The following is a 20,181-nucleotide window of genomic DNA, read 5'->3' as shown; positions in this document are numbered from 1 at the left end:
AAATTCCACGCTATCAGGGAGCCAGTCTGTGTACTTCACTGTGGGATCTGCAAAGGCAGGCACACAGCACTGCCTGGCACACAGCAAATGTTCAAAAATATCTGTGGATAAATGAACTGTGTACTTCGCAAAGCACTGAAAACGGTCCTTCTTTGTAGTATTATTAAGAAATTTTAACTGGAGTTTGCATTAGATTAACCTTTCATAAATAGTAGTACTTTAAACCAGAAGTGAATCCAGGCAGTCAATATTTAAGTTCAAATGATGATCCTGCTCCTATTTTTTGATGTTTCCCTTGAAATTATTACTAGTTTTTTTTTCTTTCTCCAAATGATATCTGATATGAGCATTTAAATCACATGAAATGAAAATGGTGAGCCTACATTTCTTGTTTCTAATTTTTGTAACCTCCAAGAGGGTTTCTGGGTTTTGCTGATTATTCTGCAATTTCCAGGTTCTCTCCAGATGTGAAAAAATCGCTTACTTGGTTGAGATGCTCGTACTTACTTGATGAAGTACTTGATACCATCTGCTGTGTAAGCTTCCTCCCACCCGTAAGGTAGACCTAGAGTAAAAGGAAACCAAAAATACATTTAATAAGATGATAAAGATAATCACATTTCCTAGACACTGACTTCCCACATCTTCACAATGCTTTGAGTACATTTCTCATACAAAATGACTTTCCAGAAAAGAGGAATTAAAACAATTCAGATGAGCTTTCATACTTAGCTTCTTCAGAACATAATAAATAAGCCCCGAACAGTTCATCTGCTTTAGTTACATTAACTGGATTATGACTTGTCCTTTACATGTGGTGAGAGTGTTTTGGTCAGCAGGATTCAAGTAACAATTTTTGGTGCAGGGGATGATTTTTGCCTGGAGGCAGAAGGATGGACAAGATGGCCTCTGCTTGTTTCTTCTGGCTCAAAGGTTCTTTAATTGGCTCCTTTTACATCACTGAACTCGGTGGAACCAGGAATGAATAGTGTGCATGAATGCCGGGTCAGCACGGGTTTGAAAGTAGCTTTTGGCCAAGAGAGAATTCCTTATGAAGTTTACAAGTTTAGCAAAGTGATTTACAATGGATTATGGTGTTATATTTTATTTAAGCATTTTGTGTGCTAAACATAAGCGACCAAATGTTTTGCTAAACTTACCTCCTGTTTCTGTAATGGGATTAATAGTTAGCTATTAAGAGATGCACATTGAAGCAGGAAATTATTTGGCCATATTTCTGCAAATGAATACACTTTTGTCCTCATTACCCCATGAAAACAGGCCCAGGCTGAGGTGGCCACATTTTCTTATATTCCAATCTGAACCCTCTAGAACACAATGGCTTCTATCCCTGCACTCCATCCCTGAGTACTGCTAAGGATTTTCATTGACCTTTTGGATCAGTCCTTGATGCGGGCTTATCAAGGCTCCTTTGCCGGGTATAAGACAGATGAACGCACCAAAGAAAGAACTCCGAGCTCAGGGAGCCTCCTGTTTGGAGAGGAACGGGGCTGTACCAACAAATCGCCGACTCCCATTCACCCGAGTCTCAGCAAGAGGCAGACCAAAGGTGCAGAACAGTGACTATGTGAATGAAAGAAAACCTTACACTACACCACCATTTGCTTTGTAAAGAATATTCTTTGACAGCAGTTCTCAGAATGTTGTTTCTGTAATGAAGGAAAGCCAAACAAGATTTATTTTATATTTACCTCCAGTCTAAAATAAGTTGTATAAAATCAGACCCTGGTTAAAAAAAAATCCATAACTATTTCCTTCCTAGGTAAACACAGGCCACCTAGGAATTTCTTTTCTCTCTTAATGAATGCATGTTCCTATTTTAAGTAGAAAATGAGCACTTATGGGAATTCAGCATAAGCAATTGACTGGCTTCTTGAAAAGTCCCGAAGTGACACTTCCCACATCTCCTCCAGTGTCCGGGGCCGGCACGTGCTCAGCCGGCCAGACCGGGAGAAACCTGCGGCTGCGCCCGGGGGAGCAGAGGCGTTTTCTCTTGCCGCATCCTCGGATCCTTGGTTACAGAGCACTTCATTCACCACTGACGAGCCCCTCGCCTGCAGTCAAGAATCTGACAGCTGTACATAACGACCCTGCCTTCAGGACAAAAATGCCCAGAAATAACAGGGTTTCTGACCAATAAGGCAGTAAGGCAAACGCAGGTGAATGTTAAGTTGAAAGACACCCTCATGTGATTAAGACTTTTTAAAAAGATTTTATGTATCTATCTTCAGAGGGGAAGGGAAGGTGAAAGGGAGAGAAATATCAATGTGTGGGTGCCCCTTGTGGGTCCCCTGCTGGGAACTGGCCTGCAACCCAGGCATGTGCCCTGACTGGGAATCAAACCGCGGTTGTTTGGTCCGCAGGCCTGCACTCAATCCACTGAGCTACACCAGCCAGGGTGTGTGATTAAGACTTTTGTCTGAATGATCTATTTGTCTGTCCAGCACAATTATATCCATACTTTTCATTTCTTAATTTATAGATTTTTAATGAACAGGAGAAAAAATGTATACTTTAAAGATAGTAACTTTTAACCCACAGGCTCACTTGAAAATCGAGATTGACAGTGAGATACCACCTCACCTGTGCCTCCAGAAGAGAATTCCTCCCCAGTTCATTTTCTTACAATTATTGAACAGGGACTATAACTTCACAACAGACTATTCAGGGTGCAAATTCATATCTATTTAAGTCAAATTGTTATTTGACGACCTTAGCCATCAAGATATTACAGTACATTAAGTCATATGCATAGCTTACTTTAGGATAAATTCTCTGTTCTGAAAAAAATAATCGTTTCTTTTTAGAAGACTGAATGGTTTCTTCTTTTTCAAGCAGTGAATATATTGTAAAAAACAGACTTGGAGACTAAATTGGTAGTAACTATCTCTCAGTCATGTTTCAGTAACAGAAAACACAATGTCCAATTATAAGCTGGAAAATGGAATATACTAATAAGCCAAATAGCCTACTTAATATTAAAAAGCACAGTGATTTCCACAAGCTTATATGATTATGATGAACTCAGTTTTCCATTAGTAAAGGTTTTCTTTTCTTCACAGTATGTATTTGGGGCATAATTATAACATATTATCTAAATATTTTTCAATAATAATCATTGTTCCCAGGCATTAAAAATTGTCTACATTCCTCATATCATTATACTTACAAATACATAATGCTCCTATTTTTCCTTTTTCTTTTCATATTTTTAAAACTTGTTATAACAAGTTACTACGATCCCTTGAAATCGTTTCTGATTGGAATTATTTACCCAGGAACCTCACATAACCTTCCACCCCTCAGAGACCATCTGTTTCCAATCACACACGTCACGGTGATGACGCTAAAATCTCTGTGAGGATCTCGCCAATTAAGAGTACTGTACAATAGTCAACTTAGAATACTAGCTGCCACCTGAATATCACACATCCAAAAACAAATTCATCACCTTTCCATACAAAATAGTTCCCTTCCAATTTCCCAGGCTACTTAAGTGCCAAGATTCTCTTTGTCACACTGGCCCCTTTATTAAATATTTACTGATCACTTATTATGTGTTCAGCATTTTATTTGGTGCTCAATATACAATGATGAACAATTAACATGGACCTTGATCTTATGGAGCTTTAAGAAATAATCATAAATAAAGACATCATTAAAAGTAGGAATAAGTACTGTGAAGCAAAATTATTGAATACTATGAAAGACTAACTCCTAGCACAAAGGCACAACTCCCTAATACATAAAGAACTCCTACAATCAATCAGTAAGGAAAAAAAATCATTGATAATTAGGAGTCTGTGAAACCTGTGGAATGTTTAGGACACAGGACGAGAAAATGCACTTAAACCCATGAACTTATGCTTAACTTTGCGCTGAATAAGAGAAATACTCCCATGAGAGATCTCTATGTGCCACCGAATCCAGAAACTCTTCTAGGAATGTATCCTACAGATATACTTCACATACAAGATTATTAACTATAAAAGCAAAAGACCAAACAATCTAAATATCTACCAAGAGGACTGATTAGAGCAAGGCAGTATACCCAGATAATGGGCTACTGTCGAGCTGTGAAGAGGAACGAGGAAGTGATTTGTGCTCGGATCTGGACACAGGGTTCAGACCTCCGGGAAGGATCTTCGGAGGAGCTGGGGTTATCCAGGCACAGACGCGGGGAAGGACTGCGGGCTGAGTGGACAGCGTGTGCGAAGGCTCTGCAGTGGGGAAGCGCTTGGCACAACCGAGTAAGTGAGCCCATTGTTCTGGGAGCGCAGGGAGGGAGGGAGGGGAGCGGTGCAGACATGACTATGCATGGGTTCTGCAGGCCGTGTTAAACTTGTTTGAAAGTTTCTTAAAAAGGAAGCAGATCTGCTCCTGTTTAAGACCAAGAAAACTGCAAGAGAGAGTTGCTTCCACCATATGTGGGAAAAGATGCACAACTTTAAAAAAAAACAATGTATTTTGAGCTCCTCGGAAACTGAGTTCCTCACCTGAGCTGACTCTTGGGTGAGCTAAATTCCAAAGGGGTGACAAGCTTCTCTGAGGAAAGACGGGGCAAATGAACTCCTTCCGTGGTGACAGAGCACAGGAAGATGAGGTGTAGCCATAAAAATGGGTCAGAAGAAAACATCCAGTAAGTTAACAGATTCATAGAGTTTGACTATGGACTAGGATTCCCAAGAGTCCGAGGCACAAGGAGGGCCTGCTCTCCCCAAAGAGCTCTTGGCTCAGGGGAGAGATGGGGGGATGGGCGGGAGACCTGAAAGTCCCCTGGGTGGTGCAGGCTCAGAAGCACCTGCAAAGGCTCCTGGGTGGAGCAAGCGTGCCATCTGCGCTGGCCCTGCAGGAGCTCAAGCTGGTGACCCACAGCTATAGGCGGGACAGTGGCATAACCTGCAGATGCTCGGACCCTCCTCTGAGGGAAAGTAATAGCCCGCTGCTGCTGGGGAGAGGAGAAAGTGGCTCCCACACCCTGGGGAGAAGTCTGAGTGACATGAGGCAAAAGCCATCTGTTCCTGGGAGAGAGGCAAAAAGTTGTCACATCCCCCGAGGGTAGGTGGGGAGGGCATGGACACCTGATGTCTTCATCATGCACTGACACTAAGGCACCACAGGGGCCAGAGCAGGAAACCTTCCAAATCTAGAATCCTGTGCTGGTGCAAAGCAGACTCCGCCGTCCAAAAGGAGAAGGGCAGGAAGCCCACCTAGGCACCGAGCAGGAGGCGGGGTTGTTTGTCACCCCTGAGACGCAGGCAACACAGGGTCTGCCTAAACCAGAGAATGGAGCAGGGAAACCAGGAGCCTCTCCTCAACCCTCCTCTCCCCTCACCCACCAGCAACCTGGCCCTGTGGCAAAAGCAACAGCTGTGCACCTGGAGGTGAGGGCGAGAGAGCGGACACCGAGCATCCACAGAAGCAGGAGTGGTACTGGGGAAGGCGCAGGAGTACCGAGAAAAACCCTCCCGCACTTCAGACCCCACGTAAGCACAAACAGAGCCGCACACGACTGCTGCAGGAAGCTGAAGTCTGCGGTGAACTCTAGAAACAAAACGCGAGCCCAGCCCGTCTGCAGATGAGACTGAGTAACCCCCACGCACGAATGGCCTGCCGGAGAAGAGAAGGGCCCATTTCTGAGTTTAAATAGTATTTGTCTCAGTCTCTACAGTTTGGTAGCTTCACTGTCTGACATTCAGTCAAAACGATGAGACACAGAGAAATGAGGGGAAAAAATCCTTCGCCAAAAGATAAAACCACTAACAGAAACAGATCCAAAGGTAGATAAGACATTGAACTCTAAAATGATGAAGATTATACATTAGAAGATCTAGTGGAATCTGGTGAATTATGGCTGTATAACTGTAGCAACACTCATTACTTGTTGTGCAGAGGTGGGTGACTGTGCTGGTGAAGGCCTGGAGTCTTGTTAAATGCTATGGGGGAAGAAGAGAGGGCCTCTGGAATTGAGGGAATCTGTCAGAAGTTCACTTAGACTTTAAGGTGAAGGAGAAGACCGGTAAAAACAAGAGCAGAGGACAGCAACAGAAGATCTTACTGAGGATAAGTTTGCAGTGAGCTGGAAAAATGGGAGGTCTGCGTGGGAGATTCAGAAGTTCGAACCCGTCCTGTTGATGCCAGGTCCTGGTAGGAACGATAGGGTGGGAAAAATGGTCACTGGATGAAAAGAACTGAAGAGTAAGTGTTCACATGAGTGGAGGCAGGCGTTGGGGTAAGGAGAAATCTCGAGAGCGAAAGTCCTAACAATAAAACACAGAAAGATAATGCCATCAGTTGCAGACACAGCTCAAACAGAGTCAAATTTATTTGAAAAGCACTGACTAGTGTGGTGGTTATAAAAGCTCAAGTACATTTAACTTCTACCACCTGATATCTCGGGTGTAAGAAAAAGAGGAGAGGGAGAGAGAGATCTAACTCAACAATTTCAAAACCCTCAAGATTATAAAATTCATCACATAGCAGAATTTCCCCTTTATTTGCAGTCGGAAAATCTAAATCGAATCTAAATCAGAAGCATTCCTCGAGTTGAACAACCCTGGGAGAGCAATAGTCTTCCGGAGTCTCAACTTTCTCTTCTGTATAGTGGTGGCAATAGCAGTTGTACTGCCTTGCTTCCAGGGTTATCATGAGACTCTTACTAGATAATAGAATGCTTCTACAATGGTATACAGGAGACCCTCATTCACAGTAATGAAAAGAACTGTTACTTCGTTACCACTCATGATTCTTGAGCTAGAGAGTAATTTGGATGCTTCATACAGCAGAAGTATCTACAGGAACAACCTCTGTTAAAGCGTGGGTATATATATTTCACGGTGTTCTCCTCCATACAGGAAATTAGACTCTGGTTCATGCATGACAACCTTCCGCAAAGAACAGAAGCTAATGGGACCCTCTGAGCCTCGCTGAGGATGAAGGTCAAAGTTAACAACTGGCTCCTGGCTCGGGGAGCCCTAATTTGTATTGTTTGCTGACTTCATGGTGTCAGTACTCCCGATTTCAAGCTACTAATGTGATCCCACTGACTATGGAATTGGAAAGAAATGCACAGTCGTGCACCATGATACAGTCTTCCCAGAAAGACTAGACATAAATACCCTCAAGACAAAGACAATGGAAAATAAATAGTATGTGGTGCATTTTGAATACTTATTTTTTAATATAGTTTAACTTTCACCTTAAACATTTCAATTTGTAATGATGACGAGGTTCGACAATCAGCTCACAACATTACTGCCAGGCACTGCCAACACGGCTGCTCTGGAACCGCATTCTGGCTTCCCAGTCCTCACGGACGGACAGTCCCAAACACCGAGAGACCAAACACCACTTTGTCCATTCTGTCCAGTGGGTGATGACACGAAACGGGTACCAGCTTTTCAGGGTGTGGAGCACATCACCCTAACAGCAAGGTATGTATTTCTCGAATCCTTACGTAGAGTGTTCCATGTGCCTGACATTCTTCTAGGTGTTTACAAACACCAAGTCACTGTGTCCTCTTAACAACTGCTGGGTCCGGCACAAATAACACCCCCTTTTTATTACAAAATCTTCTATTACGAAGTCATAAACATGAAATTCCGTGAGAACAGTATCACACTCAAGCCTCAAGCACACCACATGGCATTTTAGATGAAATGTTCAACTTACATCTATAAATTGTGACCCCCGTGCGTGTTATCACCCTACCAGCTGCACTGAATGAAGCAGGCGTTACTTCTGCCGGACCCTGTCGTGGTGATAGGTGCTGTTAGCCTCATTTTACCAAGAGGAATAAAACGGTTAGGAAATGTGCCCATCGTCACGCTGCTGATGAACGGCGTGGTCACCATTTGGTCCCACGCCATCCCTGCCGCAGCCCATGCTTTTTTCCACTTCTGTCACGCTGCTTCCATTCCCCTCAATGCCGCCTGCTTTGCCAGCAGTCAGTATTTTAAAATGGCCAGACAATGCTTTTGCCTAACGTTTGAAGAGCAATGACAAAACCAGAAAAGAAAACTCCCAACACCCCAATTTCTGCATTGCCCAGGGAAACACTCCGAACTGAAATGATTTGGGGGCTTGAACACAAAGCAGTCTATTTTAGAAACATCTTATGTTAGATCGACGACCATACGAGTTAATGTGTAGGTCTGAATTTCCCTGCCAGTTGTAAAGGCACTAGCTCATTTTCCTCTGAAAAAAGAATCTACTGTACTGAGAGATGGTTGTCACCTATGCATAACCAAACAATGCAGTATTTTAAATATTAAAAATAACTGCTAAGGAAGCAATTTTTAAAAAACTATTCAGCTTTCCTGAATTGTGCTTTAAATACTTATTAAAATTGGACTTGGGTAAACACTTTATTAACAAACATAATTTTAGATCTATGACTTGATTTTTTTAAACTTTTTTTTATTCCTCACTGGAGGACATTTTTCTTCATTGCTTTTTTTAGAGAGAGAAGAAGGTAGAGAAGGGGGAGGAGAGAGAAACGTCAATGTGAGAGAAGCACTGACTGGCTGCCTCCGGCACAGGGGGTGTGCCCGAAGCCGGGTGTGCGCCCTGGCCAGGAATTTGCAACCTTTCAGTTCAATGATGCCACAGCCAATGGAACCACACGAGCCAGAGCTCCATGACTTGAATATTTACCACATAGTTACCTACATAATTTGAACCGAGAAAAAAAAAAGCAAATGACATGCATAATGTAGAAAGATTTTATATTTATGTCTCAAATTCAGAAGTTAAAATGGTGCCATAATTAGATATGTTATTTCTAGTTAGAAGTCACTCACTAAGTTACAAGCTGTAATATATTAAAGGAACAACATGGTTAAAAATATTCCTGGAGGTCATTTGGTGGTTCATAGTCGTTTTTACCTAGGTGTCAATATTTTAGGGCAAATAAATACTAATACCCACTTATGAAGAGGAGAAGGCTAACATTCCTTTTCTACAGTTCTCTTCCCAACAGATACAAAACTCAGTATTTTACAGTTGGGGTTGTTTTGTTCCCATTTAAAATCACGGGGTCATTTCCTTGAACTACGGTGTCCAGACATCTGAGAAGCTTCAATGCTCCTTCTTACACACCACTCTCATCTCAGGGCCCAGACCGAAAGGAGAACATAGGGTTTCCTTGCCAGTTGTGACTACGTATTTATACAATGCTGGGGTAACAATATGTCAGAGTTTGCTTTGCTTAATATTTATCACACAATGGACTTCATCCTGTGCATGAATATAACTCAGCATAAAACCTCAGAAGCTTTCCTCACGAGAGAGTGAGCTCTCTTGGCATGATGGGCCTGAAGGGATGACTGGGTGTGTGTGTGTTTCCTAACTCCTTTCAGTGCACAAAGATAAACGGGATTTCTGGAAAGCACCACTGTTGTTGCAAGGACAACGATAAGGAGCCAGTGGCTGCTCAACACAAACTGAAGGACATAGCAGAGCTCACTCAGTGGTCAGAGTTGGTCCAGCTGCCGCCAGGCTTGCTTGATTTCCAGTGGTTAGAGGAACAGCTACGTGATGGGCAGTCCACAGCGGACACTGCTGTGTGTCCGCAACTCCCAGGGTGTCCGCATGGAGTGTGTGGTCAGACTGGAGCTCAGAGACAGGAACAGCAGCTCACTGACCAGGTCAAAATGGATTCAGGCCGACAGAGCAGTCAGGAGATGTCTGAAGGTGACTTCACAACTACCTCTGCCGAATGTCACTAGCTTTTTCAGCTCCAGTCTGACTTCTCTGTCTTTGATTTGCAGACTCAGATTTGAAGGGATGTGTGATTATGCCCAATGAGATGATCTCCCTGGCTCACAGTCAAGTACATGCACATGCAAACCTCTTCACAGCAGCACCTAGATTAGTGTTGGGTTGAATGAAGAACTGGCAAAAGGGGAGGGTGCACCAGGTGCCTGGAATCTGGGGGCTGTCTCAGAACTCTGCCTACCACAACACTCAGGTTACTTATTTCGTGTGTTGCCTAACCCAGTGGTGGGGCACTTTTGTTTTGTCCCTAGGAAGAGAAATGTCACTGATGAAAATATGTCAAAGGCCACATACAAATAAGAACTTCATAACTAACTTCAGTGTTTTTGAAGGAGCTACATAAAATATCAACATAATCTGCAATTATAAGCTTCCCCCCCACTTTAGTTAAATCCAGAAAACTAAAAAAGCAGTTTTGTATTTCATCCTGTGGTAAAGAAAGGAGTAATAAAAAGTGGAAAAAGAGAAAAAAGCAAGCAAGCCAATAAGAGGCCAGGAGGAAGGAAAAGATGATAAAGAGATAAAAAAAATGCTTACTGCTCTTAGGTAAATGGGGCTAGGAAATCTTAAAGTTGTGTGTATCATTATAGACCATGTAAAAAAGAGAGAGTACGTACAAAGGATGACGGTAAGTTAATCTTAGGCATGGTGAAGTTGGGAAGGCAGTTGAGGTTTGGAGATGGTGGACTCAAGTCTCCAGATCCCACACCTCCTTCCGATTGGGAATCTCATCCAAGCTGTCCCTGGCAGAGCTGCTCAAAACCTCCCTCGCTTGGTCCAGCGCCATGACTTTCTCATGGGTGCCTCCAGCTCCTTACCTGCCTAGAGCCTGGTTCTGTCAGAAACATCACTCAGCACTTTTTCTGCTCACCTCTGCTGAGTGCCTACCACCCAAGGCCTGGTCAGAAGAGCGCCAGGTCCAAACAGCCCCTGCCGCACACACATGCACCGGGCACTCGGGACGTTGTTGCTGACTGCAGAAATCTGCCTCCCTGGAGGCTGATGGCTCAGTGAGTCCTGCACATAATCCGAAACTTTGTTGTTGTTATAGGGTCTTTGTACTCACCAGGAGAACTTTCTCACAAATATTTGTACAACTGTTGCTTGTGGATTTTGACGACAGGGTAGTGGAGGACCAACAGACATGCAACTTTAGAAACACTGTCACAGACCAGATGAAATTAAATCAAGATCATGTATGTTTCCTACCTGGAGGGTAAACAATGCAACTTTAAACATCACTGGTTCCTAATTACGTCGTATTTTGCTGTGAACATTCTTGCCTTTATATTTATTGAAAAGTGTGGTTATCTGAAGATCTATTAAGGATCTCACATTACTTTCAGGTAAAACTTGAAAAATATCATAAAAATAAAACTTCCTCTGGATATTTGTCTTTAAGAAGATTTGTTTACACTTTTGTTAAATTCTTTGTTTCTTTTTTCTTTTCTTCATTCATTCATTCATTTTTCCATGACCACTTATACCCTCTTCCGCCCTCCCCCTGGCAATTCCCACACTATTGTCCATGTTCACGAGTTCTTTCCCGTCCCCCCACTTTTTTGCTCAATCCCTCCACTCTCCCACCCCTGCCCGGAGCTGTCAGCAGAGTTCATCTTCCCCTGCCCTGTGGTACTTCTGTGGTTGGCATCAGCTTCTATCACAGTGCTTAATCACTCTTTCATGTAAAACACAGGTTCCGTGAGGTTTATGACTATATCTTATTTATCTTTGTATCTGGTACACAGTATGGTCTTTGCTGAGTAATGCATGTTCAATAATGGTGTGTTAAGCATTCACATCCCAAGAAGTAAAAACCCAGCTACATATTTCTTTAAAAAGTGATACTGCCTGGGGAAATTTAGAAAAAAAATGTGGCATAACAAGAGAGCTTTCAGGTGAAAGTGACAGACTACCCAGCTGGGGGGCAAACACACACCGGTTTATTTTTAAGGAGCCTGGAGCTTGCTCGACAATCACATCAAGGACCCAGGTTCTTTTGAACTTTCCACTCTGGCATCCTTCGTGAAACCTTGTATTTGCAGAAAGGCCTCCAGGGCTACAGACATCCTATCCATATTGAAGGCAGGAAGAAAGAAAAAAAGAAGTGGTCCCAGCACTATGTGTCCTTATCCAATCCTTAGAAGTTTCCCCGAGCACTTCCTAAGGAGACCGTCCTTTGTATCTCGTTGACCAGAAGTGGGGGTGTGTGTGCCAGAGGCAGAAACAGCAAATGTCTTACTTTACAGCTTCTAATGTGATGGACCTGGTGAGGCAAATATGGAGTCTGCCATAGATGACAGAACAATGGGACAGACTAGAGGAGAGTGAATTGGCTTAATTAACATATTAAGGTACCAGGTTTGTCAGAACAAGTGGGTCTGAGATCTTGGGGACTCCGGGACATCAGTGCAAATGAGTATCCCAGTTAATAATCCATGTTAAGATACTTCCTCGAGATGGTGCTTTCTAGTCAGATAAATAATGAGATATCTGTTAGGACCCTGCATCTCATAATTCTTCGAGTGCTTTTAAAATTATGAAAATCTACCTTTATCTCCCACACACCCCAACTTCCTTTTGGTTCCATCACTGCCATTCAAAATTTCTCAGGGGCAAATCATAAATGATTTGTTCTCTATAAATGCTTTCCTGATTTAAAAAAATCTCCCTCTACTAGTACTCTGTACTATTCTTAAAATATTTAATATATTTGATATCACTTTGTGATAATTTACACGATTATTTTATTCCCCTCTTCCCGTAGACGAATTCCTTGAGGGTAGTGAGTCTTCCTGAGACAAACTTGGTTCCAAAATATTATTTTCTGAATCGAATACATAATTCATATCCTTTCACTTGCTTTACTCAAACTTCTAGTGTTGGAAGGAAGGAGACAGAAGGGAAGACTGACCTGTAGGAAGACAGAGCCACTGCCTGCCTGCGGTGATGGTAAAAACTAGATAAAAAGTTTCCATTCTGGGTTGAAAATGGCAGTCCCCCTGTGTGCAGCGGTGAGGAAATGCTGCCTCCTTTGAGCTGATGCAACTCTGAGGGCATGGAGTTTACAAGGCTAGAGGCCCCTCTGCAACACAGAAAAAGGTGCGCCTTACTCTAGGAAACACGGTCCTGTACCAGAGCGTCAGGCTGGCTGCATCTCAGCCTCATGTATCCCTGGACCATTGCTCACTGCACAAAATGCTCATGCTCTGCAGCAGCCATATACAAGGGATTTCAGAAATACTATTTTCATCTAATACATCTACAACTCTTTCATGATTTGTCCAAGCCTTATAGTAATGGGAAAATAGGACTTTGTGTTTTTGGATAGGTCTAATTGTCCAAGGTTTTCTTGCTCATAATTTTTGCTCCTAATTGAGCCAAAAATGCCCTCCTGTTGTCTCTAGTGGCCTAAAGACTTAACTTATGATGCGTCAAAGCGCTGTCCGGGCACAGAAGCTGCCTCGTAGGCAACACACAAGTAACGGAATGGTGTGCAACTACTGACAGGCAGAGACTGTGAGCGTGCATTTGGTTAGCAGACATTTGTGTGTCCATGCAAATGTACATATTTAGAACCCAATAAATCAAAATTTACCTTAGGAATGTAACTTACAAACCCTGGGAACCTTAAATTTCGTTCCTGTTGCCCCCACTGGTTTTCACTCCTCTGTTCCACTCTGCTTTATGATCTGCCTACTTCAACCACTTGCCATCCCCCACTCATTGCTGATGCTGAGTATTAAATGTGAAATTTTAACTTGAAAATATTATTGATAAAAAACAAAATGCTTCCAGGTATATTTATAGAATAGTAAGAACTGATATTTAAAATGTAGTGGCATCAAATTTTCTTTCCCATGTCCTCTAATTATCTTGGGAAAGAACTAAAATTAATTGAAAAGAGAATTTCACAAAATAAGGAAGAAAACCCTTTTAATTTATAATATTTTTACTTGAGAGGTATGCTTTAGTAACCTTGACCATGGTTACGAGTGAAGAATAAAAGTGAGTTTATACTGTTGGTTTGATTTCATGAGTAATCAAATATAGTACATTCTTAAAAGTCCTCAGTATGATTGATGCGGAGAAATACAAAGGTTAGGTGCATTTGCTTACAAAGTTCAAAATATCCAAAGACTCATTTTCCCTGTTTGCAGTACTTAAATATCAAAACCATGAAAGAAAAGGATCCTACTTGGTTCCATTTATTCAATAACTCACTAATACATTTTAGTAATGAACACAGGCTGAGTTAAAGTTCATCTTTGTTTCACCAGACATTTGCCAGAACTGGACAGAGAGATACTGGTTACAGGAGAAGACTGACCATCAGCTCAGGGGGCATGTATATTGTGGATGTAAGATAGTGGACATGTTTTTATTTTATATACTTGTATTTATTTATTTTAAGTCATAACATAAGCATATTTATTTGTCAGCCTTTATTGGCTCAAGTCTTTTCTTTGTTGATGAGTCCTCTGATTAGACTCTGTATTGTTCTTTTTGCAGAAACCATGCTCAGAATGTACCAGCTATCATTTCCAGTTTCGGTTTCTTTAAGGTAGATTGAGAATAAAAAACAGTTATGAGACAATCCAAGAGCAGAATTCTTCTAGACTTCTGAATTTCCCAGAATATTTTACAGATAATTCCCTTACATCTAATCCATAGTGTTCTTAGTTTACCTTTACCTCTTAAGGCATTCAACTTAGTTTTTATAAAAACAAGTTTTTTCCTACGTTCGTGTTTCATGAAACTACAAATTATATAATTAATTTATACTAGAGAGTACAAGAGGCATCAATCATTTGCAAACAAATACAACCAGCTCTGCTAATGCATGTTAGCTGGTAGCAGTGGAGATAAAGTGCGCACGGCCGCACCAGAGAGAGGTCCGCTAGGAGCCGACATCACCCACGCCCTGCAGTTTGCTTTGCAGAGAGAACCAAGTGAGTAGGTTAGTCTGGTTAAGACAGTTTCTACTTTTTGGGAAAAAGGTATGGAGTCTTTTATAATCCTGAGAATCATTTTCTAAAATTTTACTATCTACTATGACAATTACCTATTCAAAAGCATGCTTTCAAAACCATTCAGTTTTTCTTGGTTTTCACAATACTCCACTTGCCTTATATTCCTATATCTTTCTGGTCACTCCCTTTAGTCTGGTTTCTTCTTTGTCTATGGGACTCTATGCCGTTCTTCTACGGGGTGTCATGACTTTCAGAGCTTTAAAAGCCCTGTGTATGTTAACGACTCTCAAATTTGGCCAGTCCAGCTCTCTGTTCTGACTCTGGACTAATATAAGCAACTTTCCAATAACATCTTTACTGACATATTGCACAGGTAAATTATACTTAACTTTTCCAAAAGTAGGTTTTGATTTGTTTCTCAAAAGTTGATCCTCCCTGAAATCTTCCCCGTCTCACCAAATGCATCTATTCCTCCCTCCTTTCGTTTCTTGGGGCGGGCAGCGCTTTGCCGCAGCCTGGAATGCTCTCTCCTTCCTCCGTGGCTGGCTGGCTCCTAGTCATCTGTCAAGTCTTAAAGCTCACCACGCACACAGACAATCCTTATGGTCCCTCCATTTCCACCAGAGCAACATGTGCCCTACAGTCACTGCACTTGCTAAGTGTGACATTGCATGTTTATTGGTTTTCCAGTTACTGCCTTCCCCAGCTAAATCATAAGCTCTTTGAGAATGGAATCGTGTTGCATTCATCCCCATTTACTATGAACCTAGCAAAATGCCTGACATGTAGTAAGCCCTCAAAAATGTTTGCTGAATAAATGAGTAACACTTTATTCTCGTTCTTTAGAACACTCACCATAATTTACGAGTATATAATTAAACTTTGAAAAAACTCCAAATACTCGCCGCCAAGTGTATCCTCCAGAGGAGCCATGTCTGTTTAACCCCCGACTCAGCATACATTGTCTGACACACAGTTGGTACCAATCGACAGTTGATGAAGATAGAAGAGAGGAGAGGGAGGAATAGAAGTGGCAACATGATGAAGAGACAGCACAGACCTTAATTCTTTACAGTGTTACTCTGAGACTGTGATAACCTTTTGAGTGCATTCAATTAATCATTTAGTGGTTTCATCCACATGCTGTAAACATCTATACTTTTGGAAACAAAAAGATTAATGGATGAGTCAGTATTTCACTTGTAATATAGATGTTCGAAGTTATTCAGATACAGCTGAAAGTATAATTTTATTTTTTGACTACTAGTACAGCCAATTTGGATAGAGCAGTTTCTTTAAGATGTGCAATTCTTAAATAACTGCTGTGCTATTTAGTCAAGGCCAAGGTGTTGGTTGGGAAGCCTTGACCATGTGATGTGTGTTCAGTAAAGTAACCTGGAATTTGTCCAATCTTCTGGCACTACATTATAGTGTAGTGGTTGCCTTAAGACCTTTGGTCATCATCGAAATATAAATGACTACAAAGAATAAAGTTCATAGCTAGTCTTTTTTCTACTAAGAGCTGAGCCAAGAGAAATCATTTGTTATATGACAGAATTGGATAGTTGTTTGCTTTCCAGAGCGTAAACAGTTGTTTTAAAAAAAAGAATGAGGTTATAATAGCAGAAAAATGGCAACAACAGAAAAATTCTTTGAAGAAAATAGATAAAAACCATTTGTTTAGTACATCAAATTATATAGTCACAATTTCTTTCTACAAAGAATTCTAAGATTACCTTGGACATAGAAATAAATTTCTTTATTTACACGAAAAAGCATATTATTCAAAAAATACTTAAGAGTAAATCTTTAAATATTTACCTCCTGAGAAATTTCCCTCTAGAAAGATTCTTAATTATAGTTAGCTTATTAGCTCATCTGCATTATAATAACACTATGTATTTGTTTTTCATTAAGAAAAGGTTTGGATTAGAAACTTTACACAGCAAGTGCCTCTATACAGCTGACTCACATCCCATTATTAGTGGTCGGTGTGCAGAGAGCGAACACTCTGGTTTTGTGCAGGAAACACTACAGAGACTCGAAATCTAGGTCACATAACAGAGCACTGTCATAACAGAAGAGCACAAAAGCCCAGTGTTTTTTTGCCTTCCACTCAAATAAGAAAATCACATTTAAACCAAAGTTAACAATTAACTGCTTTGTAATTACACTTGGTTAACTTACATTATAATTTGCTATAACCGTAATTATGCTTTTAACCTCTTTGCAGTTTTAACATGTTACCTTCCTATTCAAATAAGGTTATATTCAGTGTGTACTAAGAGCAACCACTAGACAGAAAGTCAGATAATAAAAGTTGTGCTTCCGTGAGACCTTTTATCTAGAAATCTGAAAACTGTTTTGAACACCAATTAAGTTTCTGAAGCATCATTAGGCCATAGAGTTGGGATGGGGAAATGTGACGTGTGACAGGGCCGGCAAGGCAACGGCTAAGAGCAGAGAGAGCAGACTTGCAGCCTGGCCCAGCCTAACGAGTTTTCGTGCCTCTGCACTTTTTTTTTCTTTGTTTTCTTTTTGATATATTTTATTGATTATGCCATTACAGTTATTCTATTTCCCCTTCATTCCCCTCCACCCTGCACACCCCCTCCCCCACCATTCCCCCCCTTTAGTTTATGACCACATGTCTCAAGTTCTTTAGATTCTATATTTCCCATACTGTTCTTGCCCTCCCCCTATCTATTTTCTACCTACCGTCTATGCTACTTGTTTTCTGTACCTTCTCCCTCCTTCTCCTCCTCCCACTCCCCTGTTGCTAACCCTCCATGTGATCTTCATTTCTATGGTTCTGCTCCTGATCTAGCTGTCCTCTTAGTTTGCTTTTGTTTTAGGTGTGGTTCTTAATAACTGTGAGTTTGCTGTCCTTTCACTGTTCATCTTTTATATCTTCTTTTTCTTAGGTAAGTCCCTTTAACATTTCATATAATAAGGGCTTGGTGATGATGAACTCCTTGAATTTGGTCTCATCTGAGAAGCACTTTATCTGCCCTTCCATTCTAAAGGGCAGCTTTGCTGGACTTTGACTGTGTTTCGTGGTCAGCATGTATCTGTGTGCCATCGGCATGGAGGCCCTGATGGTCTCTGGAAAGAACACAAGCACCATGAAGCACTTTGCTGATGAAATATTTAAGCTATGTTCTCAAATGCAAATATGCTTCCCAGCAATGTTTTGAGAACATTTATCAGGTCTTTGGAAAATGGCAGTATTTATTTCGAGCATTTAAAAAATTATGTTTATAAATGTGTATGTTTCACTAAGCTTTTGGCCCTTGAGACATAAGAGAGTAGGTCAGATGTTTCCATTTAAATATAAACAATCAGACGAGGCATTATGTTCTAGAACCTGTCTTTACTCCTGCCACCTGGGCTGAGGAGACCTAAACTACACAAAACTTCATTAACAATTCAGAATAGGATTGAGGAGGTCTTCGTCATTTCTCACCGCCATTAAAGCTAGCACGTAAATTCTTTCTGATTAGTTCGAATTTCACTCCTTAATTGTAAATTTGAAAAATATAATCCATGCCGAAAGATGACATCTCTACATCCTAACAAATGTTCTCGTTATTTAGGTCTGCTTCCTTTTGCAATTGCTTTTGAACTCTGAGCTTCAAACCTGCTGCTGGCAGAGCTCTGCTGAGGAATTAAACTATTTTAAAATGTGACTGACAGGGTACAGGGGATCACTTCCTAAGTTATACAAACGTCTAACCACAATGCTGAACGCCTGAAACTAATATTATATTAAATGTCAACTCTAATTAAAAAAAATAAATAAGCCCTGGCTGGCGTAGCTCAGTGGATTGAGCGCGGGCCTGCGAACCAGAGTATCGCGGTTCGATTCCCAGTCAGGGCACATGCCTGGGTTGCAGGCCAGTTCCCAGCAGGGGACGCATGAGAGGCAACCACACATTGATGTTTCTCTCCCACTCTTTCTCTTTCCCTTCCCCTCTCTCGAAAAATAAATAAAGAATATATTAAAAAATAAATAAATAAATAAATAAACATTTTAAATAAAAGTAAGTAAATAAGTAAATAATGTAAACAAGTGTGGTTGGGGTACAAATATTCTAGCGAACAGCTTATTTCAATATAATGGTACCACGGCATTAAAGAAAAAACAAAGGATGGTTTCTACTCCAAAGGATAAAAAAGGGTATAATTAAAAATTCAGAAAATGCAGAGAATTTTCACTTGTACTTGTGAAGAAGAGTGACATAATTAGTCACTCTCTAAAAAGAAAACTTCAAGATGACGAGCTGAGTCAAGGAGCCACACAAATGCGAACTCACTCCGAAGCCCACTCCCAACACGGGAAAACACACCAAGGCCGCAGCGGGCAGCCCTGCTGGGCTGCGAACATCCACACGTTTCGTGGTTCAGATCTTCAGGAAGTCATATTACACACTGACATATTCTCCTTATCTTTGGATTAGAAAAAAGAGTGAGATGATTTAAGAACTACGTTTAATGAGTTGCATTTATATTTTTAAAAAGAGCCAATGTGTTTCCTAAGGAAGTCTTTGAAGGCTGATTTACGGCAAGATACTTAGAAAAACCTGCAGCCGTCTGTTTCCTGAAGTTAATGTCAATTTGCCATCTTTTCAAGCAATGAAACAATAGCATGCTGATGTTTATAAAAACGCTCCAGCCCAAAGCACAGCAATGCACCTCACAGAACCGCATCAGTCCCTTATGGATACGGACAAGTCCACTTTCAGATAACAGCCTGTGTTACAGATAGTACAGCACCAGGACAGAGCAAAGATGTTTTTAATAGAGGCTGGGGGTGGTGAAAACCTTGCTCACAAAGAAAGAATGTTATAGATACTTCACCAATTTTTGTGGGAGCCCCAAATGTGGAGAGTAATAAAGAGGGTGCTAGAACACTCAAAATCAAGGTTGCCTCTGGGAAACATGAGAATTATGACTGTCATACCCAAGGGACCCATTGAGTTCAATGGGGAGAACGCTGGGCTTAGTTTTGTTTTCAATTATGGATCCAAGAGAGAAGCGCTGCATCTTTTACGACCATGTTCTGTCTTAATGCTATTGGAGCAATTATTTTAACCAGGAGGCTAACAAGGCCATCATTCTTAATCTCCCTTCTCTTGAAAGATACTGAAAATAAAAGACCATCCTTTCCTGAGGTAAACAAAGGGAGACCACTTTCCCTTGGGTCCTCTATTATTTAAATAATTCGCATGTAGCCTAGCCTTAGAAACGTTTCCATCACAACACTCTGCACACAGCGCAGTTGTACCGTGGTTACCCGAAGGGACGTATTACTGTTAACAGCTCATCCAGTGATTTGATTATCATTGCATGGTTAATGGCTTTTTAGGATAATAACTCTGATACAGCCGATCAAACACTTTACTTACTT

General features: G+C 41.2%; 1 protein-coding gene across 5 annotated transcripts in view; it reads right to left on the bottom strand.

Annotated features, from left to right (window-relative positions):
* STXBP4 (syntaxin binding protein 4) overlaps positions 1-20,181 on the bottom strand; it is a 154,681-nt gene that overhangs the window by 31,450 nt on the left and 103,050 nt on the right. For all 5 annotated transcript variants that reach the window (XM_053673462.1, XM_037129655.2, XM_037129656.2 and 2 more), the window contains exon 16: positions 508-565. In XM_053673462.1, coding sequence (XP_053529437.1) covers positions 508-565 — 58 coding nt within the window. The remainder of the gene's footprint in view (positions 1-507; positions 566-20,181) is intronic.

The sequence above is a fragment of the Artibeus jamaicensis genome, unplaced genomic scaffold (assembly GCF_021234435.1).
Source record: "Artibeus jamaicensis isolate MK-2021 breed Jamaican fruit bat unplaced genomic scaffold, CSHL_Jam_final contig_1998, whole genome shotgun sequence".
NCBI lineage: Eukaryota > Metazoa > Chordata > Mammalia > Chiroptera > Phyllostomidae > Artibeus > Artibeus jamaicensis.
This window is presented reverse-complemented; position numbering and strand designations above follow the sequence as displayed.